We start from the raw sequence: 26,673 nt of genomic DNA on the forward strand, positions 1-26,673 counted from the left end.
AGAAGGGCCGGTGGAAACGCGGTCACTCCGAAACAGAGCCGAGCCGAGTCAAGTCGGGTTGTTAAAGTAGAGCCGGTGGAAAAGGGACATAATTGGAATTGGAAAGATAACTGGATGAATTGCACTCTGAACTTTCACAAAGTGTAATTGAAAACAAAGACCACCACCCAGCCACGAAAAACCGATTGCAAACCGATTTGGACTTAGTCACAACTTTAAGTTCCTATTGAACTAGATGTGAATTATCAGATCATTTCTATATGAGTTCTACCCATATAATTTCCTCATTTTCTGGATGTGACAAGACTAAAAACTCTATAAATATCCAGTGATTCTGCAGTAAGGACTAAAGGTGCTGGCTGGAGAAGAAGACAGATCAATCTGCATCAGGATTGCTGATCAAATTTCTTATTGTCTTAGTGCCACTGTGAGTTTTTCTTAACATGTATGCTTTATTTTGACTTTTCCTCAGCTTGCAAATTTGCATCTTCTCATCATCTGCACCATGAAGTTGTTGGCTGTGTTCCTCCTGGTTTCCTCTGTGGTCGTTCAGGCCAGTGAGTATTGATTAAATAAATTAACAAAGTACACACTGAGTTATGTCTTGTCAATGTGGGCATTATGTTTTAGAATAAATTTAATGTTGCATCATTTTGATGTTATAACTTGTCACAAAATAAAGTTATTATCATACTAATGCCACATAAACCATTTAGTGGTCAGTGGATGTTTTCAGTCATTGTTTCCATTTCCTTGGCATGATTGCCTAAAGCACAAACTCTAAAATATATCTTCTTGTACAATACTTTCCTAAACATAATGCAATCCTTCTCCAGATAATTTATTAGTCATCTTAAAATGTCTCCACTGTGCACACCGAGTCATATCTTGTCAATGTGGGCATTATGTTTTAGAATAAATTTAATGTTTCAATTTGATGTTATAATTTGTCACAAAATAAAGTTATTATCAAACGAATGCCACATAAACCAGTTAACTGGAAGCCTGCGTTTGTTTTTCATCAGCATATTCTGGCTGGACCCAAACAATCTGTCCTACTGACTGGACGCCGATCAACAATCGCTGCTTTCTCTATGTTACCGATTACAATACTTGGGCGGATGCAGAGGTGATTTCCAACAACACTGTGCTCTTATTTCCTGCTGCTCTGCTTTATTTCACAGTGAGAAATAAAACAAACTTCATTTAGTTATTGTGTGTTTATCTGTAGAAAACCTGTCTGTCCTTGGAGGCAAACCTTGCATCAGTTCACAACAGTGACGAGTACCGTCAGGTTCAGAATCTGATAGCTGCAGCAGATCACATGTCCAAAGAAGCATGGATTGGAGGCTATGATGCACAGCAGGTATTTGTACCAGGACACTTTAATTGTGAAATATTTTATAATATATTGAATGAAACATATCATCTGCTGAACTTTGTCTTGCAGGAGAATACTTGGTTTTGGAGCGATGGAAGCCCGATGACCTACACAAACTGGTGTCCATGGCTGCCGGATAATGCTGGATTATCCCAGCACTGCCTACAGATGAACTATTCAGGTAAGGAAAATGTCACGTCTGCTTTTCTGTTGATATAAGGACTGATGAGTAAAAAGCTTCTTTACTTTGCATATAAACTTTTTAGCTGACCTCCACATACAATTGAAAGCAGAAGTTTACATTTGATCAAATTCATTCAGTTCAAAAGAATGACTGACCAAAGAATACTGACCAAATGTATGTAAACTTCTGAATTTGGAGAAAATTACAAAAGAAATCTCCAAAAGGAATTCTTGCCAAGTTGTATGGCACTTAGCAAATAGAAATACTTTTGACAATTAAAACTACCTTAAAACAAAGACATTTGGTCTGACTTAATTTCAGACAGTTTTTCTTATTCTGTGTATGTCTGGTTACAACTGTATATTTACTACATTAACAGCAAAACCTTATGATAATTTATTGTTGCAAATTAGTTTAGTCAATAATCCTTTTCAGTCATCTTGTTAGGTTAATTCAGGATTTTCATTATGTGATGTTAGAATGATTTGTTGTGTTGCTCCTAGATGAAAAGTGCTGGGATGATTTGAGGTGTGATTACCTACAGCCTTATGTCTGTGCCAAGAAACCCTCAGCAAACTGAGGTTCCCAAAGAGGCCTGATATGTAAAACGGAACTAGTGGAGGATGAATGCAAGGAGTTTCTTATTGTGCCTTCATAGAAAACCCAAAAGATATTTCTGCATTTTTTCTTCATATAATTTCTGTCTTTAATGCAACCTAAGGAATGAAGCGACAAGTAAACAGCAGCTGGATTGTCTCTCTTTAACAAGATCAACTGAATGAGTTATAAGAAAAGAAAGATCATCTAAGCAAAACTTTCTTCTGTTCTTTGGCGTAGCAAGAATAAAACTTTGAGGAATCTAAACAAGATGGTGAGTGGTTATTCTGTCTTTGTGTTGTTCTGTTTTCTTAATTATTTTTAACAACATCATATGCTAGTTATTACAATATAAATATCACATTATAATACGTTTCAGTCAAACCTGAGGTTCTTTCCTCATAAAAGCAGAGAATAGTTACTTTCTATCACCTAGTGATGTATTTGTGTCTTTACTTTGTGCTGTGACTGCTCTCATTAAAAGGCATGTGTGGAAGAAAGTTTGAAGTTATATCCTCTGGATTTAATAATAATTAGTTAAAAATGTTCCTAGATATAGTTAATGTGTTGTTGGACACAGTAAACAGGCAAATAATAAGCAACAAGTAAATCACCAAAAATTTCATGTAAAGTGAGATTTTATCGCACTGGAACTAATGAAAGTTTTAAAGTGGGGAAAGTTTTCTAGTTTGCTACTTTCTGTGTTGCAGTATCAACATTTAAAGTGGAGCTGTTACAGTTACATGTTTCTTCTAAAATACATCTGAGTTTGTTTGACATGTTGAGTCATTGAGTGGAATGCTTTGATTTCATTTTACACTGACCCATGTAAGATGATATTTACAGTTTTCGTTAACTGATCTGCTTTGGCTCCAACATTCAGGCTCAAGCTCAACACTTCTGTTTAGTTATCTCTCTGACCCATTTTCTTGTAATGATAGTTTGTTCTGTGGTATCTGATGTCAGACAGGGTTGCAGAAGCAGGTGTTGATATGTTCAGATGTGTGGTTTTGAAATGCAACAAAGGATAACAGAGGTTCATCTGATACCTTTAAGTCTTGACGCAATGGACTTTACCAAGCTCCACCCAAAAACGCCCTCAAAAATCCCATGTGGCTGCATGTCTCACAAACAAAGCCTTGCGGTGCTTAGTTTCTATGTAAACATGGTATCTTTCATTTCGACTGACTCTCTGCAGAGTATTTCTGAGTCGATTAGTATAGCATTTCTTCCGGATTTTCACAATATATCAGCCACGACAATGGAACCAACAGGTTCATGTCATCTTTTTTGGACAACATCAAGGTGTTTGAGCCACGCGATGCCTCCAACATTGTGCACGTCACAGCGAAATGCCACCGGTCGATGAGGAAAACAGCAGATCTTCACACCCTCAGCATAAATGTAGCTGTGGACAAGATCACTGATGCCTATTGTTCTTGCAAGACTGGGTAAGTCGGGCATTCGTGGTTTTGAGGGTTACTTTTGAATCAGTGATTTCTGTTGTTGCCAAATGTTTGAGTGTCCCTAGGCCTGATACACGGTACTCGGTGCTAGCGTGGCTAACACGATTACAGTTTAGTAAAAAGCCTTTTCAGGTAAAACAAAATCTTTAATGTATGTCAGATACGGTACACATTGCATATTGATCTGTTCATCTAGCGTAAGACTGTGTAACAGATAGGCTTAAAGGTGTAGAAGTTGTATCGGTACTGCCATTATGCTGTACTTGGCTAAAAGGTTTTCATAATGGATGTGTTTATTATTAACTTTCTTTTTTTCATTCACTAAACCCAAAGAAAGCAAAGCAATAATAATTACACCAGCAGACAATCCTTTGTTCTATTTGATCCTACGACGGTTGAGCTGCAAATGCGGTCGTGCACAACCTTTGATCCAAGGAAGGCATTCCGTTTCAGATTTTGTAAATCTGTGAATTTTAGTTCCAGAAATACAATCAGGATACCTGACATCGCCTGTGCAGATACCCCAATGACGGTGTATTAGTCTATGAAACGCAGCCCCTATGGTAAGGTCCATTAAATTAAACCATTACTAATATGCAAAAAATAAAATACCAAAAGGTGCGACTCTGCCACCTGCTGACATCACATAGTAACTTCAGCTGAAAAACATATTTCAAGACCTTGCTTTTTGTCATTTTATTGATTATGACTTAAAAAAAAAACATAAATGCTTGGCCAATTAGGCAAACTATTGCAGGCTGTGGTTGGATCGGAGTTGAAAATCCAGCCAATCAGATCGATCAGGAGAGTTACTGTCACCAAGTGACAAAAATGGCCACTAAACGGGAGCGTAACTTTTCAGTGAGAGCAGTAAAATGAGGAGCTAACTGTGGCTCTGCAGCACAACCAAAAAATCCTACAGTAAGTAAAAAACATGTAGCACATTTTATTTACTTTCACAATAGGAACAAATACATTAACAGTAAAAATAAAACAGCAGTTCGTTTCATTACTTTGGCTGAATCATAATAAACTGCCTCGTTATGGTTTGTGAATCAATACTAGCTAAACTGACTGCATTGCTTTTATAGACTTAAGTTGTCATTGTTGAAGGTAGCAAATATTTCAATCACATTTAGCTCTTTAACTCTTACTTTAATGAGATGAATTTGAAACGGGAGGGGCTGAGCGTTACCACTAGCCAACAGCTGGTGTGGGGCCGATCTGCACAAGCTCCACACACTGTACCACCGACCTCAGTCAATTTTTAAAACCTTTGTATCTAAAGAGGCCCTCAATGTTTTGAACTCAAGTGATACGTAAAAAAAAATATTTTAACTCCTTAGATTGAAGTCAACATTGTAATTTGGTATATACCCAAAAATTCACAGGACTTAGTTTTAGTGTTACCAAACCTTGACCAAAGTCTGAAGTCAGTCCTCTGACTGGCAGAATGAGCAAACTTTTCACCAAGAGCTGCTGGGTTTAGCCGAAAAGTTACAACTTCTCTAAAAATAAATCCTTATCATTTTGACCCTCATCATATGATGGGGTTTGCACATTTAGGTTTTTATTACTTTTTGTTGTTTTAATCTGATTTTTGAATTGATATAATGTGTTAAAGCGTTTTTGTCTGAAAACATTTAGATAAAAAACTAATGTTTTTATCTCAATGTTTTTATCTGAAACAGCTTGTCCTGGAGCAGTAAGAGGAACAGCTTGTCCTGCTCTCTCCCATCCTCATCTGAGGACGTTAAACTGATAAAGGATTCCAGCATTCAGGCATGTGCGTAGAGGAGGCTGGGTGCAATAACATTATTTTGACACAATAGGAGCTCACTGTTCCAAACAAACTGATGAGCAGCCATCTCAAGACACAAAGCAAATTCGCCAGAGTTATGATTTCAGGGTTAGCACTTCTTAGAGTACAGTGTTAATGCTTCAGTGTTATTTTCACCATAAATTACTCACTAAAAGTGTGATGACCAGTGGTACCAGATTCATTTTGTCTCAAAGTAAACATCTCTTACCTGAATGACAAAATATGTCTGGTGGTCTAGCTCTGATTTACATATTTAGCTAAATTGCGGATTTGAATATTGCAATACTTTCCTATAACAAAATAAACCTGCAGAAAGACATTACTAATAAAATATCTTACATACAGTATGCCTTGTTGTATGCTTTATAGAGATTTTTCTTAGCTTTGATTGTATATCTCACAATTTTGTAATTTATCATTGTTTATTAAACTCTGAAACTGTGGCATTGTTAATATTCTGTCCTAGAATGCGGTTAGATGTGCCCCTTTTTTTGAGCACCTGCCCCTTTAGTGGTCTCTGCACGGCCCTGACTGGATTAGTTGAACATGTTGGTTTAAATATGTTGTAATTTTCCTATTAACTAAAAAAATAGCTGTTTGTGATACACCAAAACTCATAATTACTTTTAATATGTACAACATATGCAAATGATGACAAGAACTTCATACGGACATGTTGCTTTAATACTGTCGATTAATGTATTTAGCTGTTCTTAGGTTGGCTGTAGGTATTTATCCAGAGTCCAGTTCTGAAAATGGAATAAGGTCTATAAATATAAATTAACATGCTTAAATAAAGCTTGTCTTGTGCATGTTCCCCACTGACAACTTGTAAACATTTTTCCAATTATTTTCCACCAAATCTGTTTGACCACAGCTTATTAAATAGCAAGTAATCAGCAAATCAGTAGCCAGATCCCAGCGCATGGTAGAGCCAACAACTTTGTCATTCAGGTAAGAGATGTTTACTTTGAGACAAATTGGGACAAAATGAATCTGGTACCACTGGTCATCACACTTTTAGTGAGTAATTTATGGTGAAAATAACACTGAAGCATTAACACTGTACTCTTAAGAAGTGCTAACCCTGAAATCATAACTCTGGCAAATTTGCTTTGTGTTTTGAGATGGCTGCTCATCAGTTTGTTTGGAACAGTGAGCGCCTATTGTGTCAAAGTACAGGACATCATTGTAACACTTTCAGTTCCTGTTTAACCAGCAATTTCTGTCCAATTTCAAAGATGAAATTGGATAGAAATTGATACATGTGAAAGTAGCTAAATTAAAAGCTCTATAAATAGCCAGTGGTTCTGCAGTAAGGACTAAAGGTGCTGGCTGGCTAAGAAGGCAGATCATTCTCCATCAGGTTTGCTGATGAAATATAATTTTTGCACCATTGTTTGAATTTTCTTAACATGTGTGCTTTGTTTTGTCTTTTCTTCAGCTTGCAAATCTGCATCATATCGTCATCTACACCATGAAGTTGTTGGCTGTGTTCTTCCTCCTTTTCTCCATTATGGAGAAATACTCACCGGCACATGGTGACGGTGAGTAATTATTAAATATATCCATCCATCCATTTTCTTCCGCTTATCCGGCGTCAGGTCGCGGGGGCAGCAGCTTCAGAAGGGAGGCCGAGACTTTCCTCTCCCCAGCCACTTCATCCAGCTCCTCCGGGGGAATCCCAGGGGGTTCCCAGGCCAACCGATAGACGTAATCCCTCCAGCGTGTCCTTGGTCTTCCCCGAGGCCTCCTCCCGGTGGGACGTGCCCGGAACACCTCACCAGGGAGGCGCCCAGGAGGCATCCTTACCACATTTCCCGAGCCACCTCATCTGGCTCCTCTCGACGTGGAGGAGCAGCGGCTCTACTCTGAGTCCCTCCCGGATGACCGAGCTTCTCACCTTATCTCTAAGGGAGAGCCCAGCCACCCTGCGGAGGAAGCCCATTTCGGCCGCTTGTACCCGTGATCTTGTTCTTTCGGTCATGACCCAAAGCTCATGACCATAGATGAGGGTGGGAACGTAGATTGACCGGTAAATTGAGAGCTTCGCTTTTTGGCTCAGCTCTCTCTTCACCACGACGGACCGGTACAGCGCCCGCTTCACAGTAGACGCTGCCCCAATCCGCCTGTCGATCTCCCGCTCCCTTCTTCCCTCATTCGTGAACAAGATCCCCAGATACTTAAACTCCTCCACTTGAGGCAGGACGACCCCCCTGACCCGGAGAAGGCACTCTACCCTTTTCCGGCTCAAGACCATGGCCTCGGATTTGGAGGCACTGAGCCTCATCCCGGCCGCTTCACACTCGGCTGCGAACCACTCCAGTGAGAGCTGCAGATCACATTCCGATGAAGCCAACAGGACCACATCATCCGCAAAAAGCAGAGATGCGATCCTAAGGCCACCAAAATGGATCCCCTCATCACCTCGGCTGCGCCTAGAAATTCTGTCCATAAAAGTAATGAACAGAATCGGTGACAAAGGGCAGCCTTGGCAGAGTCCCACTCTCACCGGAAACGAGATCAACTTACTGCCGCCAATGCGGACCAGACTCTGACACCGGTCATACAGGGACCTGACAGCCCGTATCAAAGGGCCCGGTATCCCATACTCCCGGAGTACCCCCCACAAAGCCCCCCGAGGGACACGGTCGAACGCCTTCTCCAAGTCCACAAAACACATGTAGACTGGTTGGGCGAACTCCCATGCACCCTCCAGGACCCTGCTGAGGGTGTAGAGCTGGTCAAGTGTTCCACAACCAGGACGAAAACCACACTGCTCTTCCTAAATCCGAGGTTCGACTATCCGACGGACCCTCCTCTCCAGGACCCCTGAATAGACCTTACCAGGGAGGCTTAAGAGTGTGATCTTCCTGTAATTGGAGCACACCCTCCGGTCCCCCTTTTTAAACCGGGGGACCACCACCCCAGTCTGCCAATCCAGGGGAACTGCCCCCGATGTCCATGCGATATTGCAGAGTCGCGTAAGCCAACACAACCCTGCAACATCCAGAGCCTTAAGGAACTCCGGGCGGATCTCATCCACCCCGGGGCCCTGCCACCGAGGAGCTTTTGACCACCTCGTCCCGAGAGATTGGAGAGCCCAACCCAGAGTCCCCATGCTCAGCTTCCTCAACAAAAGGCATGTTGGTGGGATTGAGGAGGTCTTCGAAGTATTCCGCCCACTGGCCCTCAACGTCCCGAGTTGAGGTCAGCAGCACACCATCCCCACTATAAACAGTGTTGGTGCTGCACAGCTTCCCCCTCCTGAGTCGCCGGATGGTGGACCAGAATCGCCTCAAAGCCGTACAGAAGTCTGTCTCCATGGCCTCTCCAAACTCCTCCCACGCCCGAGTTTTTGCCTCAGCGACAACCCGAGCCGCATGCCGTTTCGCCCGCCGGTACCCATCAGCTTCTTCTGGAGTCCCACAGGCCAAAAAGGGCCGGTAGGACTCCTTCTTCAGCTTGACAGCATCCCTCACCGAAGGTGCCCACCAACGGGTTCGAGGGTTGCCGCCGCGACAGGCACCAACAACCTTGCGGCCGCAGCTCCGATAGGCCGCCTCGGCAATGGAGGTACGGAACATGGTCCACTCAGACTTAATGTCCCCCACCTCCCCCGGAACGTGTTCGAAGTTCTGCCGGAGATGAGAGTTGAAGCTCCGTCTCACAGGGGACTCCGCCAGACGTTCCCAGCAGACCCTCACTACACGTTTGGTCCTGCCAGGTCTGACCGGCTTCCTCCCCCACCACCGGAGCCAACTCGTCACCAGGTAGTGGTCAGTGGACAGCTCTGCACCTCTCTTCACCCGAGTGTCCAAGACATACGGCCGCAAATCCGATGACAAAGTCAATCATCGAACTGCGGCCTAGGGCGTCCTGGTGCCAAGTGCACATATGGACGCCCTTATGCCTGAACATGGTGTTTGTGATGGACAATCCGTGACGAGCACAGAAGTCCAACAACAGAACACCGCTTGGGTTCAGATCAGGGGGGCCGCTCCTCCCAACCACGCCTCTCCAGGTCTAACTGTCATTGCCCATGTGAGCGCTGAAGTCCCCCAGTAGAACAAGGGAGTCCCCATAAGGGGCACTCTCCAGTACCCCCTCTAAGGACTCCAAGAAGGGTGGGTAATCAGAACCCGTCCCCCCACCCATAGGCGGAGGGAGGCTACCCTTTCGTTCACCGGGATGAACCCCAACGTACAGGCGCCCAAATGGGGGGCAACAAGTATGCCTACTCCAGCCCGTCGCCTCTCACCGTGGGCAACTCCAGAGTGGAAGTACATCCAGCCCCTCTCAAGGAGACTGGTTCCAGAACCAGAGCCATGTGTCGAGGTGAGGCCGACTATTTCTAGCCGGAACCTCTCAGCCTCGCACACTAGCTCCGGTTCCTTCCCCACCAGAGAGGTGACGTTCCACGTCCCAAGAGCCAGCTTCTGCAGCCGAGGATCAGACCACCAGGGTCCCCTCCCTCGGCTGCCGCCCATAGCACAATGCACCCGACCCCTTTGGCCCCTCGGACAGGTGGTGAGCCCATCGGAAGGGGGACCCACGTCTCCTCTTCAGGCTGAGCCCGGCCGGGCTATAAAAGCCCGACCGCCAGGTGCTCGCCATCTGCCCCACCTCCAGGCCTGGCTCCAGAGTGGGGCCCCGGTGACCCGCGTCCGGGCGAGGGAAAACGAAGTCCAAAGTTTGTATTCATCATAAAGGGTCTTCGGACTGTGCTTTGTCTGGTTCCTCACCTTTTATTAAATCTAAATAAATCATAATGTGACAAACATACCAAATCCTGTTTAACAGATCTAAAGCCCCAGATGATGGCTCTCCTGGTGACGATCAGTGGATTTTTTTTTATTTCCTCTGCATTAGAGCCCTAAACGTAAACTCTAAAATGTATCTTCTTGTCTATTATTTTAGTAAAACATAATGGATTCCTTCTCCATATTATTTAGTAGGCTTATTTTAAAATGTCTCCACTGCACTCCACTTTCAAAGTTATTTATCACCAATGTGAGTTATGTTTTAGAATAAATTTAATGTTACATTATTTTGATGTTGCAAACTGTCACAAATAACAGGCTTGCTATGAGGCCTTATTGCATTTGTTTGTCAGAACAAGTTAATTTGCTACGGAGATCTGCTGAGTGTCCCACTGGCTGGACTGCAATCAACGATCGCTGTTTCCGCTTTATTAACGATGGCAAGACTTGGGCTGCAGCTGAGGTGATTTCCAACAACAATAGTCTCTTTAATTTTTTTTTTTTTTTGCTGTCTTTTATTTTACAGTTCTTAATTAAACTAAAGCTACTTCTGCAGCACATCATTATGTGTTTGTCTGTAGAAACACTGTCTGTCCTTGGGGGCAAATCTTGCATCAGTTCACAGCCAGGAGGATAACCATGAGCTTCAAACTCTGATAATTATGGCAACTCAAAAGTCCAAAGAAGCATGAATTGGAAGCTCTGATGCACAGCAGGAGGTATAGCAACCAGTACACTTTGGCTGTTGAGTATTTTATGAAACACTGAAAGAAATGTGTTTTTTAATCTGCTGTATATCGTCTTCCAGTCAAAGGTTTGGTTGTGGAGCGATGGAACCCCTCTGACCTACACAAACTGGTGTCCAGGACAGCCTAATAATGAACTTGGCCTTCAGGACTGCATTCAGATGAACTATTCAAGTAAAGGAAAATTTCACACAATCAGTTTGTTCCGTTGCTAGAAGGACTCGTGGGTGAAAAACTAATGTATTGTGCATGTTAACTTTTTAGTTGACCTATATATGCACATTTACAACATTGATAAGAGGTGATAGTTTTGTTTACAAAATATTTTATGACACAGTGTAGGCTGCTTAGTGGCTTTTATGATGTGATGATGTGCTCCTAGAAAAAAAGTGCTGGGATGACATTAAGTGTTCTACTCTGTTGCCTTCTATCTGCGTCAATAAAAACTCTCCACTCAAAGGGGCTGAGGCTTAAAACGGATCCAGTGGAGGATGACTGCTCCATGTTTTTTTCCCTGCAAAATAAAAAACTAAATAAAAATTGTGAAATGAGAAACTCTTCCTGTTTTTAATTTCACCTCCTTGTAGCTTGTTGTCATGCTGTTTAAATTAAAAGTTGCAGAAACTTTTATTTCCATAAATGCTATGTCAGGAATTTTCTCTGTGAAACATGTTGAGCACAAATTAGCTAAAATACAAAGTTGTGGGGTTGAATGAAATGACCCAGTTGAACTGGGTCATTTAGCATAAAGAATGAAATCATTTTGACTTTGGGAGGCATTTCATCTGCACGTGTTCAGGTTGTGGCCAACGCTGGCAGGAACATCATCCAACCTCACAGTTTGAAAATCCCCCAAACCCAGGCAAGACATACCAGCTGAGGAATGGCCCAAAGAAGGCTTCAAGCCAGAGTTACTGCCACCAAGTGACAAAATGGCCACTAAACGGAGAGCATAACTTTTAGTGAGAGCAGTAAAATGAGGAGCCAGCTGTGGCTCTGCAGCATAGCCAAAAAATCTTCCAGTAAGTAAATACTAGAGAAAAAGACATATAACACATTTTACTTACTTTCACATAGGAAGAAATACATCAACAGTAAAAATCAGACCGCAGTCCCCTGGTCAAAAATATACTACGTATGGTAAATTTTAGTATACTTGAGCAAACTAAGTCAGATTAATCTTGAGCATACTTCATGTTCACTTAGAATTAGTTAACTTAAAATCTGACATTTTGGAACAACTCATTTTGTGCTTGGTGTATTTAAATAGCATTTATATTGTATTAAAACACAATTTAAAGTTAGCATACAGTACAGACCAAAAGTTTGGACACACCTACTCATTCAATGAGTTTCCTTTATTTTCATGACTATTGACATTGTAGATTCACACTGAAGGCATCAAAACTATGAATTAACACATGTTTAAATATGTACTACCAGTCAGATTAGAAGGAATAAAGCTTTATTTGTTCTCAGTATAACTTGGACATCAGGTGAATCATAATTAAATGTATTGAGAAGTTAAAAAAACAGACTGTTAATTCAATTCAGCTCTGTAAGAACACCAGACACATTTTATCAGAAATGTTTCATCAGCATATTGAGCTCATGTGATTCCTGCTCCAGAACGGTGAAGGTCTCTGAACATCCTGAGGTAAACACCAACTGGCAGGAAGACGAACACTGATGAGACGTCCTACAACCCAAAGGCTGCAGGAAGAACCACGATGATCTGCGGCGGCAGTTTGCAAACATGAAAACACAATGGAATATATTATGAATTAATTGTGACATTTTTTAGTTATTTGGAACACCCTCACTAACATTAGCTCATGTATACTCGGCACTATTACAAGTTTTATTTAATGCAAAAATCATCCGTTAGCTTACCTGAACCGTCTGAGCCACCTGCTTTCCTGGCTCTGCAAGGCGGATATCAGCTCCTCCTCACCACATCGCAGCATTCCTCCCACTGTCACATTTCTTGACATCTCAGAAAAATCGCAATCAGGCTATAAAAATAGCTCAACTCTCTCTTCTATTGTATCAGAAAAGCAACAACTGGTGTTAGTACGCATGTAACGAAGCACAGCACATAGAGCCTGTAGGCGGGGCGATACAACACCCCCTACCCCCACCAGGAGGCGGTACCCTGCTACAGAGCCAAGAAGGGCCGGTGGAAACGCGGTCACTCCGAAACAGAGCCGAGCCGAGTCAAGTCGGGTTGTTGAAGTAGAGCCGGTGGAAAAAGGGCATAATTGGAATTGGAAAGATAACTGGATGAATTGCACTCTGAACTTTCACAAAGTGTAATTGAAAACAAAGACCACCACCCAGCCACAAAAAACCGATTGCAAACCGATTTGTACTTAGTCACAACTTTAAGTTCCTATTGAACTAGATGTGAATTATCAGGTAATTTCTATACAAGTTCTACCCATATAATTTCCTCATTTTCTGGATGTGACAAGACTAAAAGCTCTATAAATATCCAGTGATTCTGCAGTAAGGACTAAAGGTGCTGGCTGGCTGAGAAAACAGATCAATCTGCATCAGGTTTGCTGATCAAATTTCTTATTGTCTTAGTGCCACTGTGAGTTTTTCTTAACATGTATGCTTTATTTTGACTTTTTTTCAGCTTGCAAATTTGCATCTTCTCATCATCTGCACCATGAAGTTGTTGGCTGTGTTCCTCCTGGTTTTCTCTGTGGTCATTCAGGCCAGTGGTAACCATGAGTATTTAATAAACATTAAGAAATCATAAATGACTAAAACACAGATAAGCACACTTTTAAAATATCTAAAGCTGTCGCCGATGACGGCTCTCCTGGTGACGGTCAGTGGATGTTTTCAGTCATTGTTTCCATTTCCTTGGCATGATTGCCTAAAGCACAAACTCTAAAATATATCTTCTTGTATAATACTTTGCTAAACATAATGCAATCCTTCTCCAGATAATTTATTAGTCATCTTAAAATGTCTCCACTGTGCACACCGAGTCATATCTTGTCAATGTGGGCATTATTTTTTAGAATACATTTAATGTTTCAATTTGATGTTATAATTTGTCACAAAATAAAGTTATTATCAAACGAATGCCACATAAACCAGTTAACTGGAAGCCTGCGTTTGTTTTTCATCAGCATATTCTGGCTGGACCCAAACAATCTGTCCTACTGGCTGGACTACGATCAAGAATCGCTGCTTTCTCTATGTTCCTGATTACAAGACATGGGGGGAAGCAGAGGTGATTTCCAACAACACTGTGCTCTTATTTTCTGCTGCTCTCCTTTATTTCACAGTGAGAAATGAAGCAAACTTTATTTAGTTATTGTGTGTTTATCTGTAGAAAAACTGTCAGTCCATGGGGGCAAAACTTGCATCAGTTCACAACAGTGACGAGTACCGTCAGGTTCAGAATATGATAGCTGCAGCAGATCACATGTCCAAAGAAGCATGGATTGGAGGCTCTGATGCACAGCAGGTATTTGTACCAGGATACTTTAGTTGTGAAATATTTTATAATATATTGAATAAAACATATCATCTGCTGAACTTTGTCTTGCAGGAGAAGACTTGGCTTTGGAGCGATGGAAGCCCGATGACCTACACAAACTGGTGTCCATGGCAGCCTGATAATGCTGGATTCTCCCAGCACTGCCTACAGATGAACTATTCAGGTAAAGAAAATGTCACGTCTGCTTTTCTGTTGGTATAAGGACTGATGAGTAAAAAGTTTATTTAATTTGCATATAAACTTTTTAGTTGACCTGCACATACAGTTGAAAGTAGAAGTTTACATTTGATCATTCAGTTCAAAAGATAGTTATCCATGGTACTGACCAAATGTATGTAAACTTCTGAATTTGGAGAAAATTACAAAAGAAATCTCCAAAATAAATTCTTGCCAGGTTTCATGGCACTTAGCAAATAGAAATAGTTTTGACAATTCAAACTACCTTAAAACAAAGACATTTGGTCTGACTTAATTTCAGACGGTGTTTTTTATTCTGTGTATGTAAATGTCTGGTTACAACTAGGCCTGTCGCGATAAATGATAAATTGATTAATCAGACGACAAATTAAACCTATCGACCTCATTTTAATTACCGTCATTATCGTCTCTTCCGGCTTTTTTTCTTTCTGTTGACACTGAATGAAAAAAGGCTCAGCTCCGGTGCTCTGCACTGACCCTCCCCTCCTCATTTTCTTAGTCTAATGTCCAGCGCACATTACACGAGTTGTCGGCCCATTTTTCAAAACCTGAGAGATACCTTAGCCGACAGAAATCTTAGATATAACGGTTCGATCGGGTTCGTCGTGCCGTGTGGTGTCCAACTACATGGGCACAAAATAATTGCTACAAGTCCAGTTAACTATTTTTAAAATCAGGCATTAATCAATGCTTTACTAGAATCTACCTGTGATGCATGTGGCTAGAGTCAGCGTAAAGTCCTGACTGAATGAAAATCATTATAACCTATTTATGTCACGTTAACGAAGAACAGCTGAAAACTTGCCGGGTTCATCAACTGCGGTAACAATTTGGCTCCAACTCCTCTCCTTGTCATTTTTATATTATTTGCACAAAATGTTGAATAAACATTGATGATACCAAATATCTCCAATGTCCGCTGAACTTCGTGTTGCGTCATGTCAGCTGTTTGGGATTCCCCTCCGTAATTATCCCTCAGAAGGCGTGGAGGAGAATCCGCACTTTCTGATTGGCTACCTGTCACATTCAGCGTTAAGCTTGCAGTCGGGGAAAACCCCTGATTTAAATCGGAGCGGCCACCACAATCTACCGTAACACACCACACACTGCAGGATGATCAGTTACGAAATCACCAACGACAATCTTAGATCGGCCAACGATCTAAGCTGATAAGGACAAAATAGGGGCAAAAAATGGTGTAGGATGAACTATTGCATTAGGTAGTCGGATGTGCCCTATTTAAATCTAGTGATTACTGAAGGTCAATACACTCTTTTGGTTGAATGCAGTATTTATTTCCACTTTGGTATTATGTTGTCTAGTTTTTATTCAAGTATGTTTTTTGTTAATGGAGACTGAGAATCCATTTTATTTTTGGTTTTGGTTTTATTTAGTTTATCAGTTCCAGTGTTATGTGTTCTTTTGAAAATAAAGTGTATCTATCAGGAAATTCCATGTATTATTAGTCATTTCCATTAAATCAGTGTCAAAAGGTCTTGAAACAATATTATCGTTTATCACAATAATTTTTCAGACAACTAATCGTCCAGCAAAATTTGTTACCGTGACAGGCCTAGTTACAACTATATATTTACTACATAAACAGCAAAACCTTATGATAATTTATTGTTGCAAATTAGTTTAGTTAATAATCCTTTTCAGTCATCTTGTTAGGTCACCTCAGGATTTTCATTATGTGATGTTTGACTGATCTGTTGTGTTGCTCCTAGGTAAAAAGTGCTGGGATGACATGTGGTGTGATTACCGTCAGCCTTATGTCTGTGCCAAGAAACTCTGATCACACTGACGTTCCCAAAGAGGCTTGAAGTGTAAAACAGAACCAGTGGAGGATGAATGCAAGGAGTTTCTGTTTACCTGCCTTTTTGCGCCTTCATAGAAAACCCAAAAGATATTTCTGCATTTTTTTCTTCATAAAATTTCTGTCTTTAATGCAACCTAAGGAATGAAGCGACAAGCAAACAGCAGCTGGATTGTCTCTCTGTAATAAGATCAGACTGAATGAGTTATAAGAAAAGATCATCTAAGCAAAACTTTCTTCTGTTCTTTGGCTTAGCAAGAATAAAACTTTGAGGAATCAAAACAAGATGGTGTGTGGTTTATTTTGGCTTTGTGTTCTGTTTTCTTAATTATTTTTAACATCACATGTTAGTTATTACAATATAAATATCACATTATAATACGTTTCAGTCAAACATGAGGTTCTTTCCTCATAAAAGCAGAGAATAGTTACTTTCTATCACCTGGTGATGTATTTGTGTCTATTACTTTGTGCTGGGACTGCTCTCATTAAAAGGCATGTGTGGAAGAAAGTTTGAAGTTATATCCTCTGGATTTAATAATAATTAGTTAAAAATGTTCCTAGATATAGATAATGTGTTGTTGGACACAGTAAACAGGCAAATAATAAGCAGCAAGTAAATAACCAAAAATTTCATGTAAAGTGAGAATTTATCTCACTGGAACTAATGAAAGTTTTAAAGTGGGGAAAGTTTTCTAGTTTGCTACTTTCTGTGTTGCAGTATCAACATTTAAAGTGGAGCTGTTACAGTTACATGTTTCTTCTAAAATACATCTGAGTTTGTTTGACATGTTGAGTCATCGAGTGGAATGCTTTGATTTCATTTTACACTGACCCATGTAAGATGATATTTCCAGTTTTCGTTAACTGATCTGCTTTGGCTCCAACATTCAGGCTCAAGCTCAACACTTCTGTTTAGTTATCTCTCTGACCCATTTTCTTGTAATGATAGTTTGTTCTGTGGTATCTGATGTCAGACAGGGTTTCAGAAGCAGGTGTTAATATGCTCAGATGTGTGGTTTTGAAATGCAACAAAGGATAACAGAGGTTTGTCTGATACCTTTAAGTCTTGACGCAATGGACTTTACCAAGCTCCACCCAAAAACGCCCTCTAAAATCCCATGTGGCTGCATGTCTCACAAAGAAAGCCTCGCGGTGCTTAGTTTCTATGTAAACATGGTATCTTTCATTTCGACTGACACTCTGCAGAGTATTTCTGAGTCGATTAGTTTAGCATTTCTTCCGGATTTTCACAATATATCAGCCACGACAATGGAACTAACAGGTTCATGTCATCTTTTTTGGACAACATCAAGGTGTTTGAGCCACGCGATGCCTCCAACATTGTGCGCGTCACAGCAAAATGCCACCGGTCGATGAGGAAAACAGCAGATCTTCACACCCTCAGCCTAAATGTAGCTGTGGACAAGATCACTGATGCCTATTGTTCTTGCAAGGCTGGGTAAGTCGGGCATTCGTGGTTTTGAGGGTTACTTTTGAATCAGTGATTTCTGTTGTTGCCAAATGTTTGAGTGTCCCTAGGCCTGAAACACGGTACTCGGTGCTAGTGTGGCTAACACAATTACAGTTTAGTAAAAAGCCTTTTCAGGTAAAATAAAATCTTTAATGTATGTCAGATACGGAACACATTGCATATTGATCTGTTCAGCTAACGTAAGACTGTGTAACAGAAAGGTTTCAAGGTGTAGAAGCTGTATCGGGACTGCCATTATGCTGTACTTGGCTAAAAGGTTTTCATAATGGATGTGCTTATTATTAACTTTCTTTTTTACATTCACTAAACACAAAGAAAGCAAAGCAATAATACTTACACCAGCAGACACTCCTTTGTTCTTATTGATCCTACGACGGTTGAGCTGCAAATGCGGTCGTCCACAAGCTTTAATCCAAGCAAGACATTCCGTTTCAGATTTTGGAAATCTGTGAATTTCAGATTCACCAGCCAACGGGAGGGGCTGAGCGTTACCACTAACCAACAGCTGGTGTGGGGCCGATCTGCACAAGCTCCACACACTGTACCACCGACCTCAGTCAATTTTTAAAACCTTTGTATCTAAAGAAGCTCTCAATGTTTTGAACTCAAGTGCTACGTAAAAAAAAACATTTTAACTTCTTTGATTGAAGTCAACATATTCATTTGACATACACCCGAAAATTTCCTGGACGTAGTGTTACCAAACCTTGACCAAAGTCTGAGTCCTCTGACTGGCAGAATGAGCAAACTTTTCGCCAAGAGTTGCTGGGTTTAGCCGAAAGTTACAACTTCTCTAAAAATAAATCGTTATCATTTTGACCCTTATCATATGATGGGGTTTGCACGTTTAGGCTTTTATTACTTTTTGTTGTTTTAATCTGATTTTTGAATTGATATAATGTGTTAAAGCGTTTTTGTCCGAAAACATTTAGATAAAAAACTAATGTTTTTATCTCAATGTTTTTATCTGAAACAGCTTGTCCTGCTCTCTCCCATCCTCATCTGAGGACGTTAAACTGATAAAGCATTCCAGCATTCAGGCACGTGCGGAGAGGAGGCTGGGGGGCTTGAGCACCTGCCCCTTTTGCTCTTTGCCCCCAAGTGCCCTTTTGGTCAATTTTTTTTGCATGTTTATTATTTTCTAAGCCCTCTTCTGACACATAATGACATGTACTAAAATTATTGTTTTTTGTTGGGGGGTTTTTGTACAATATAATAAGCCGGTTACCTTGTTATCTTTGACCTTTTGCCCGTGACGCATGACGCACTTGCCTCTCGCGCAGTGAGATAAGGCGGTTAACTGGAGCTCAACATAGCGAACGTTCCAGATTACAGAACAGATTTTGGTGAAAAAAAACACATTTTTGGTGAATAAAGTGGAGTAGACTTGCTACTTGTCAGATGACGGAAAACGTTGAAGCATCGTTTCTGCTTCAGCTCGGAGTCGCGGTTTAAGCAGAGAGGTAATGAAATACAACAGACACGGACAGGCCTCTGCGTCCGCCTTTCTCTGAAGAACTACTGAGCGGGAGGAGACAGCCAGGTGAGGAAAAACTGTTCTTATCTATCGATTCAGTATTTTTATCATACAGACATTAGGGGTTGCATCGATTAGTCGACTAGTCGATTCTTTTCTCTGCAATGACTTTTTTCTGGGCCAGTCGACTAGTCGCAATCAGATGACAAAACTGATTTTTCCAAGGAAATGAAAGAAGGTGGAACTATGTGAGTTAGTCAGAAAGCTCAAATTCTATAAAAGTGTAAATAATTTAATAAAGAGAAACTGTAAATTATACAGTTCCCGCAATAGGGGCGTTGCATGGCGCGGTGGTTAGCGCGGCGCCCGCATATAGAAACTTTTGCCCGCGGTAGTCTGGAGTCCAACTCCTGTCCTCCATTCGCTGGGCCCAGGCCTCTCTCCCCCCGCTTCGCTCTCTCTGCCCCCTTACAGTCAGATTACTGTCAAATAAACTAGTGCCGAAAAAATCATTAAAAATTTTTTTTTAAAAGACTACCGGAATAATGTGCGACAACGCATCATGATGTCAGGCTTTTTAATCCCTCCAAGTGATCAGCGTCACCCTGCGTATTGAAGCTTCTAACCTGGCAGCTTTACGCTATTATAAAAATATGGTGTTGAGGAAAAATGACTATTTTTACTGTTTAACACAGTTTAAACCTTTTAGAACAAATTTCTTAATCTTGAACAGGTTTGTGTTAGTGATTTAAAACCCAAATAACTATTGCTGGGTTAAGCATTTAAAGTACAAAGGAGAATAGAGATCTGCAGGAGAATTTCGGCTCAGACCCCTGGGGTCTTATCATTAAAGACAGCAGGTCATAAATTAACATATGCAGGAAGGTGGAGGACAGCATCACTTGAATTACTCTGAGAAAGGGAACTTTGGTCGGTTCACGTAACCAGGATGAGAAGTCTTCCAAAACTAACATCTGACATGGTGCAAAAAACTGAATATAACATCAAATGTTTTAAATAACTAACATTTAATTTGTAAGACATTTTCTTAGTTATTAATAACATGTTTTGACTGAAAATTCTATTATCTTGTTTTAGAATTAATTTAGTCAATGATGAATGTATTTGAAATTGTATTATTTCTGACTATATTAGAATCAAATGAAAATGTTTTGTTTAGTATTAGAAAATACTTAGGTTTATGGTGAATGAATGTCTTAATTCTTATTTGTTTCTAATTCCTAATTAGAAACAGGAATTGTACTTCATTATTTTCTGTTGATATTATATCTATTGCTTTTGGTTTGATATCAGGACTAAACCTTGGAGATGCTGAGTGCAGAAGAACAAATTGGGTTTTTGGAGAACTTTTCATTGAATTAAAAGTACAGTATTAAAGGTTTGTTCCTGGCAGAGCAGAAGAGAAACCAGAATTTCACAGCTACCTGTGAGGTTCCTGCATTTGTTTCTCTTGGCCCAGATGGCTGTAGAGCCGCAGGAGGCCGGATAGTGTTAAGAAAATAAATTTAAAATAAGTTAGTTTTAGAATTAATCATGATTGAAATACCATAATTATAGTTTTAAAATTTAGAACATATTCTGACCTATTGATCTTTATTTTACTGTAGTTAAAGCAGATTGTTTGCCAAGATCTCTGATCTGCCCTTTGTCTGTCTGGGAAACAGTCAGTAGGAAGTTCTAGCTTTTCACACTGATCTGTGAAAGCCATAAACCACCATGTTCGGAGAGTCTGCTTCTACCTTATTTAACAAAAGGTGTTTGATCTTGTGAACAAATTGCAGGGACTGCCCTGCAATTTGCAATTTTCTAAATTTAAAAGGGCCAGAGATGCCTTCCAATTGGTCAAGTAGAGATACGCCTTATTTGAATACATTAAGAGGAAAACACACCTACAGGTATAAAAGTTTTTGCACAAGGGAAACAATTTAGAAAAAGCTGATTTATTTTACTTCTGCACCAGCTCTTTCTCCAAGGACGTCCTTGATATTTCTTTGTCTTCTTGTCTCAGGTAACAATGTTTGTATCTGTGTTTCTCCAGTTTCTTGTTCTATCTTGTACTTTCTTCTGATTGGATTAAATTCTGTAATTCTGTGACGTAAACACGCATTGTTGTGTTTTTGTCCCCACACGTGGCCACGCGAGAGAACCCGGGATCAAAAGATAGAATCAGAGCCAGATTTTTTGCTAAATTTAATTGTATAAAAATTCTTCCTTAACAATGGTTTGACAACATCTGGAAACTAAGTCCAAGCTTCATCCGGAGGGTCTGATAGAGGCGACCTCTGCATGTCGGTTCAGAGAGTCGCTGTTGAGTCAGCAGAGCTTCCTGCTGCGCATCGGGCGGAAAAGCAGCAGGTGGTTTCGTTGAATTCAACTGTAACCAAACGGGATCCGTTCATAATACGTTTGGTTTGTGATGTTCCAAAAGCACCATGTGGTCAGTGTGATAATTTGACTCCTATACGATTAACTATCCAGAGGTCATCAGCATGAGCCGGTGTTTGGAAAAAAAGGAAAAAAAGTCAGACCCGACTTTGTGCAACAAAATTTTCTCTGCTGTTCAGGAAGAATGAATAATCTGTTTATTGCTCGTTTAATTCTGCATAATAAACTTAGTAAAAGCGGGAGAAGGGGATATTTGCCATGAAAATAGCAATAGCTGATAAAGCCTGATAAAGCCTCCAAGTAGTTGTGAAGGGTTTTTGCGCTTACGTCACCATGACATCATCGCGACTAGTCGACATCGACTCGACTATTATCATGATGTAGTCGACCTTAAAAAATATGTAGTCGTTCAACCCCTAACAAACATTAGGCTGTTGTTGTTGTGCTATTAGCTAGTGCTAGCTAACGACTTTGCTAGCAAAGCTAGATAACTAAAAAGCTTCTTCCCTGTATCGTTAATGATAGCAGTCATTCTTCAGTATTGCGTAATAAGGGGCACATTGCCCGTTCAAAACCATCTGATCTCCATAGTGGATATATGTCTTCTAATTTCCTTTGCTGCATAATGTACATTGCATTTATTCTACCTGAATTACCATGATAGATATAATGTATGTAATAAAAGTGTGTCATTAATGGAGGGGGAAAAACTCAATCCAGACTTTAAGTATGTTTAGGGTCTGGTTCGAAAAGGACGAAGTAAAATTTTTTCCTCAATTATTCAATGAAAAAAAAACTAACCTCAGTTAAGTAAAATAAAATTGCAATCAAAACTTTTGGAATTGTAATGATTCCTTTTTTAAAAATAAAAAGTTTAGTTTTAAAACTTTTTTTAATTAGAAAATATTTCTGACATGTGCAAATAAGTTTGTTATGCAAATAATTTTTTTCACTTCATGAGACAAAAATGTGTGATTTGAATTTTAAGAAAAGTTTTTTAAGCAAAACTCCATAGGCTTTTCTCATGGTGACATGCATTAATTACATTTTTACTTTTGTTTTTTTTTTTCTGCAGTTCCACATTAAAGTTTGATGCAGCTCTGCTTTTCTGAATGGACCATCTTCATCACCACTGCAAGTGTAGCAAACAGGCAGCTCTTTTTTATCGATTACAGTCACTAAAAGGTTGCATTGTGCCCTTGTTTACATTTTAATAGTGTAATTCTGTAAAGACAAAATATGTCTGGTGGTCTAGCACTGATTTACATATTTTGCTAAATTGCGGGTTTGAATATTGCAATACTTTCCTATAACAAAAAAGACCTGCAGAAAAAAATTACTAATAAAATATCTTACATATGCATAGTTGTATGCTTTATATAGAGGTTCAGATATGTTGTAATTGTCCTATTAACTAAAAAAATTGCTGTTTGTGATACACCAAAACTCATAATTACTTTTATTATGTACAGCATATGCATATGCAATGATGACAAGACCTTCATACGGACATGTTGCTTTAATACTGTCGATCAATGTATTTACCTGTTCTTAGGTTGGCTGTAGGTATTTATCCAGAGTCCAGTTTTGAAAATGAAATAAGGTCTATAAATATAGATAACATGCTCAAATAAAGCTTGTCTTGTGCATGTTCCCCACTGACAACTTGTAACCATTTTTCCAATTATTTTCCACCAAATCTGTTTGACCACAGCTTATTAAATAGCAAGCAATCAGCAAATCAGTAGCCAGATCTCAGCGCTTGGTAGAGTCAACAACTTTGTCCTTCAGGTAAGAGGCGTTAACTTTGGGACAAATTTACTTCCTCCTTCATCTTCATTTGCTTAGATCGCAAAAGTACGGTGAAGATAAAAACAATGATGAACGAGTTATAACAGCAGCCTCACAATATCGAAGTTTCTTTGGCATACTGAGCTTAATTAAAACAAGGTTAAGTTTATGAAGTATATGAAGTTGCAACAAACAGCCTCCATGCAGTTATAACATGAATGATTGTTATAGTATTAATCATAAAAGTCACAATAAAATTGATAAAATAATTATTTCTGAAACCAACATAAGTTTGTTTATATCTTTAATGCACTGTTTATAATTAAACGAAGATAATCAATAAGCAAACTTACCACCAGCTCGCAACACGTTAGCAGCCGTCGTCCCTTCGGTTTCGTTCATGACCCACATTTTATTTCCATCGGTTCTTGTCCTGTTGTGTTGACGTCTAACTCAGACTAGGACGTAACCAGCTGGAATTTACCAAAATCACTATTATAAAGGCTCTCTCTACTTTTAAGGCAATATTATGCGAGTAAAAACGGTAAATTTGAACAGCGTTTGTTATCTTCTCTGGCTTTGTGGATTTTCTTCTTATGGCGCGCACGTTTAAAAAAAAACTGAAAGTGTGCAATACCGCCACATCTGGTCTGGAGTAAGAACTGGAGCTAATGCCGTTTATTACTAGATCTTCCCCGTTTTAGTTAAAAAACTGAAAACAGATCGTATTCGGAGAGATGTAAAACTGAAGATACCTGCTACATTTAGTGTTAAGGACAAGTATTATTTTTGTTGTATCACCTCTGTCACTTGAGTCTCAATGTTTGATATTTTGGCTTGAACACAGTTACTTTGTAACATTACATCAAGTTCCACTATTAGGATTTATTTTTTTAATCCTTTGCCTTTTTAACAAAAATAGTTAAAAGATTATTAAGGCACCTAAGAAGGCATACTTTGTTAGCCTTTAATTATACACTGAGATGTAATTGAAAACATTCTGAAATTAATAATTTAAAATAAGCGTTAAGTGAATTTTAAGTACATTTTAAAAAAATTTATTTTGTGCATGTATTTTTAAATTTACACAAAATTCATTTAAAACAATATTGTTTCTTTAGTGCACTTGAGCAAATACATATTTTGTTCACTTAAGGTATACTTTTATTTAATATATTTCTTAAAAGTGTTCTGAGAGTGTCTGTCAGGTACGTTGTGTGCAGTTGGATTTTGGTCAGATGAGCGCTGGCGCCGTGCTCATCGGGCTGCTGCGAGAAGATCTGGATCGTGGCTATTTGTGCTGCTGGATTGCATTTGAGTGGCTTTTCACTGCAGGGTCTGAATGTACCCATTGGGTGGCTAATTAAGATTGCTGTTTTTGGTTAAGTCTCAGATTGCTTCTTGTTGTGTCCTGGGTTCATGTGCTTTATTGGGTTTTAAATTAGAATAATGAAGTCTATTTTTAATATTGTAGAAGAATGTATAACTAAAATATATTTTGTATACTATTTCTGTTTCATCATTCTAAGCCAGACCAACCTGGGATTGTTAATTGGTAGACCCTGGGCCACTTGATATTATCAGAGTGGTCTATCAGTTGGCTTTAGGGCCACGTCTTTAGTCACAATCCGGGTTCTTCCCCTGTGTTACACAAGCATACTTTTAGTATTCTTTGTACATATTTGTATAGGTAGTAAACTTAATACTTTGTATACTTAAAATATACTTATTCAAATGCAAGTATATTTGCAATATGCTAAGTATATTTTTTTTCACTAGGGTCTGTAAGTTTCATTACTTTAGCTGAATCATGATAAACTGTCTTGTGACTTGTAAATCAATACTAGCTAAACTGGCAGCATTGCTTTTATGCACTTAAGTTTTATTTGTTGTTGTTGAAGGTAGCAAATATTTCAATCACATTTAGCTCTTTAACTCTTACTTTAATGAGATGAGTTTGAAACGGGGGGGGTGGGGGGGGCTGAGCGTTACCACTAGCCAACAGCTGGTGTGTGGGAGAGAAGAGCAGATAGAAAATCAGAAATGTTTGACTTTAAAACCACAATATTTTTCCATGAAAAACCCTGGTGCTTTGATAGTTTACCTTAAGTTATGACACTTCAACTGCAGCCTATTTGTAAAACTGCTCCAAGACGAACATGTTGAGTCACAATTATTGTATTTAAGTTGAATCTGTTGCATCATTTTATAAATTTAATTGATTAGTTTTATAATTAAGTCGATACTTTTTTCCCTTTTTTTTTTTTTACTTTGTGTTAACATTAGTGTATAATGGAAAATGGTAAAAACCAAAGAATGCATTGTGGGACACCTTGCTGGTCAAGCATAAACTTTCACTTTACTTCAAATTACTTGTTAGTTTTTATAAAGGATTTTTGTCTTTATTCTTTCAATGGATTGACAGGAAATCCACTGAAAAATAGGAGAGAAGAAAACTTGTGGCAAAGATCAATGGGTCGAGAGTCGAACCAGTCAGAGCTGCTGGGTCGAGGACCAGGGCCAATCTGTACAGGCTCCACACACTGTACCACCGTCCTCAGTCAATTTTTAAAACCTTTATATCTAAAGACGTCCTCAATGTTTTGAACTCAAGTGCTACATAAAAAAACATTTTAACTCCTTTGATTGAAGTCAACATTGTAATTTGCTATACACCCAAAAATTCACTGGACATAGTTTTAGTGTTACCAAACCTTGACCAAAGTCTGAGGTCAGTCCTCTGACTGGCAGAATGAGCAAACGTTTCACCAAGAGCTGCTGGGTTCAGGCGAAAACTTCTCTAAAAATAAATCCTTATCATTTTGACCCTTATCATATGATGGGGTTTGCACATTTAGGATTTTACTTTATTACTTTTGTTGTTTTAATCTGATTTTTGAATTGATATAATGTGTCAAAGCATTTTTGTCAGAAAATATTAGATTAAAAAAAACTGTTTTTATCTGAAACAACTTGTCCTGTAGCAGGAAGAGGAACATATTTGGGTG

At 39.6% G+C, this 26,673-nt stretch overlaps 2 protein-coding genes and 3 long non-coding RNA genes across 7 annotated transcripts in view; 3 read left to right on the plus strand and 2 right to left on the minus strand.

Moving 5' to 3' along the window:
* The window catches only part of LOC145548953 (uncharacterized), a 105,316-nt gene that overhangs the window by 58,527 nt on the left and 20,116 nt on the right, over window positions 1–26,673 (minus strand). The window lies entirely within an intron of this gene.
* LOC103480913 (ladderlectin-like) lies at window positions 12–2,432 on the plus strand. Of its 2 annotated transcripts, none has more exons than XM_081600084.1 (6): window positions 12–352; window positions 473–557; window positions 1,026–1,129; window positions 1,232–1,366; window positions 1,451–1,562; window positions 2,403–2,432. In XM_081600084.1, exons 2-6 carry the CDS (start codon window positions 506–508, stop codon window positions 2,417–2,419), a joined length of 420 nt encoding a protein of 139 aa, XP_081456210.1. In that variant the 5' UTR covers window positions 12–352; window positions 473–505; the 3' UTR covers window positions 2,420–2,432. The 2 variants fall into 2 exon arrangements, with proteins under 2 accessions (XP_081456210.1, XP_081456209.1); XM_081600083.1 differs by having other exon boundaries at window positions 16–352; window positions 2,069–2,432.
* LOC145548956 (uncharacterized) lies at window positions 12,408–13,051 on the minus strand. Its single transcript, XR_014084901.1, has 2 exons — window positions 12,853–13,051; window positions 12,408–12,694 (listed from the first exon to the last, which is right to left on the minus strand). It is a non-coding gene; the product is annotated as an uncharacterized LOC145548956 (long non-coding RNA).
* Window positions 13,155–16,781, plus strand: LOC103480912 (ladderlectin-like). Its single transcript, XM_081600085.1, has 7 exons — window positions 13,155–13,377; window positions 13,458–13,518; window positions 13,601–13,688; window positions 14,106–14,209; window positions 14,312–14,446; window positions 14,531–14,642; window positions 16,408–16,781. Exons 3-7 carry the CDS (start codon window positions 13,634–13,636, stop codon window positions 16,473–16,475), a joined length of 474 nt encoding a protein of 157 aa, XP_081456211.1. The 5' UTR covers window positions 13,155–13,377; window positions 13,458–13,518; window positions 13,601–13,633; the 3' UTR covers window positions 16,476–16,781.
* Window positions 20,941–23,235, plus strand: LOC145548957 (uncharacterized). Its single transcript, XR_014084902.1, has 2 exons — window positions 20,941–21,497; window positions 22,950–23,235. It is a non-coding gene; the product is annotated as an uncharacterized LOC145548957 (long non-coding RNA).

Source organism: Poecilia reticulata, chromosome 18 (genome assembly GCF_904066995.2).
Source record: "Poecilia reticulata chromosome 18, P_reticulata-male-v2, whole genome shotgun sequence".
NCBI lineage: Eukaryota > Metazoa > Chordata > Actinopteri > Cyprinodontiformes > Poeciliidae > Poecilia > Poecilia reticulata.

Coding starts and splice junctions, on each gene's coding strand:
- LOC103480913 (XM_081600083.1), top strand. CDS start 506: ATGAAGTTGTTGGCTGTGTTCCTCCTGGTTTCCTCTGTGGTCGTTCAG. Junction 558..1,025: donor CTCTGTGGTCGTTCAGGCCA/GTGAGTATTGAT, acceptor GTTTTTCATCAG/CATATTCTGGCTGGACCCAA. Junction 1,130..1,231: donor ATACTTGGGCGGATGCAGAG/GTGATTTCCAAC, acceptor GTTTATCTGTAG/AAAACCTGTCTGTCCTTGGA.
- LOC103480912 (XM_081600085.1), top strand. CDS start 13,634: ATGAAGTTGTTGGCTGTGTTCCTCCTGGTTTTCTCTGTGGTCATTCAG. Junction 14,210..14,311: donor AGACATGGGGGGAAGCAGAG/GTGATTTCCAAC, acceptor GTTTATCTGTAG/AAAAACTGTCAGTCCATGGG. Junction 14,643..16,407: donor CCTACAGATGAACTATTCAG/GTAAAGAAAATG, acceptor TGTTGCTCCTAG/GTAAAAAGTGCTGGGATGAC.